The sequence below is a fragment of the Buceros rhinoceros genome, unplaced genomic scaffold, assembly GCF_000710305.1.
Source record: "Buceros rhinoceros silvestris isolate BGI_N320 unplaced genomic scaffold, ASM71030v1 scaffold1528, whole genome shotgun sequence".
In the NCBI taxonomy this organism is placed as follows: domain Eukaryota; kingdom Metazoa; phylum Chordata; class Aves; order Bucerotiformes; family Bucerotidae; genus Buceros; species Buceros rhinoceros.
In genome coordinates this window covers 1,120-1,900 of record NW_010426139.1, presented here as the reverse complement: position 1 = coordinate 1,900, position 781 = coordinate 1,120, and the positions used below count along the sequence as shown (strand labels likewise).

At 48.0% G+C, this 781-nt stretch overlaps 1 protein-coding gene across 1 annotated transcript in view; it reads right to left on the bottom strand.

Annotated features, from left to right (window-relative positions):
• The window catches only part of ACVR2A (activin A receptor, type IIA), a 57,328-nt gene extending 56,548 nt beyond the window's left edge, over window positions 1-780 (bottom strand). Inside the window, exon 1 of the mRNA XM_010141351.1 lies at window positions 669-780. Within this exon, the coding sequence (XP_010139653.1) occupies window positions 669-723 (55 nt within the window). The 5' untranslated portion in view covers window positions 724-780. The remainder of the gene's footprint in view (window positions 1-668) is intronic.
• Between the last annotated feature and the right edge of the window lies 1 nt (window position 781).

The window sequence follows — 781 nt, the reverse complement described above, 5'->3', positions numbered from 1 at the left end:
CTGAAGCAGCGTGGGGAAGTCCTCACACCCCGCTGGCTTCTCAGGGCTCACAGCTGGCCTTGGAAAGTCAAATTCTGCTGTTTGAAAGAGAAAAGCAGCTTTCTTTTTTTTGCACTACAAAGCGGTGACGTATTGAGCAGGTAAATACAAAGCGCTAGTAATTATTGTTTAGAAACTGAAAGTCTGTCTTCTCAGCCTAATTCTGTGCAGACACTCACACCCCCCTGGCTAATCACTGAAGGACGAGCTAACGCTGTCAGAGCAGCACCCACTCTAAATTAACGCAGCACTCCTGAAGGCTGCCATTCACCACTGAACGGTCCAAAATAAGAGACCTGATCGAGATCAGGAGTATTTCGGCTGGGTCATTCTTCCGTAAAAACCCACCATGAAACACCAACTGCATCGCCAGATTACTGGGGGTGACACTAGGTGGTCACGTCTGTTCCACGGAACCGAGCTGAACCCCAAGCGCTGCACGCTCACGTTATCCACATCGTGAAGAATAACGATGAGAACAGCTTCTGCCTTCACAGCCACCGCCATCCCCGCACACTTGTCATCCGAGAACAGTTATCTTCTCATTCACACTAACCGACAAAGTTACCTACGGCTTCCCAGTGCCGACCCCAAAGCCTTACGTTTAGAATTCAAGAACATTCACTTACCTGAAGAACAAGAGATAAGAAAAACAGCGAACGCCAACTTAGTAGCAGCTCCCATTTTCCAATGCTGTTAAAACATTTAAGTGACTTCTAAGTATCCAGTCTCCTGGGTCCTG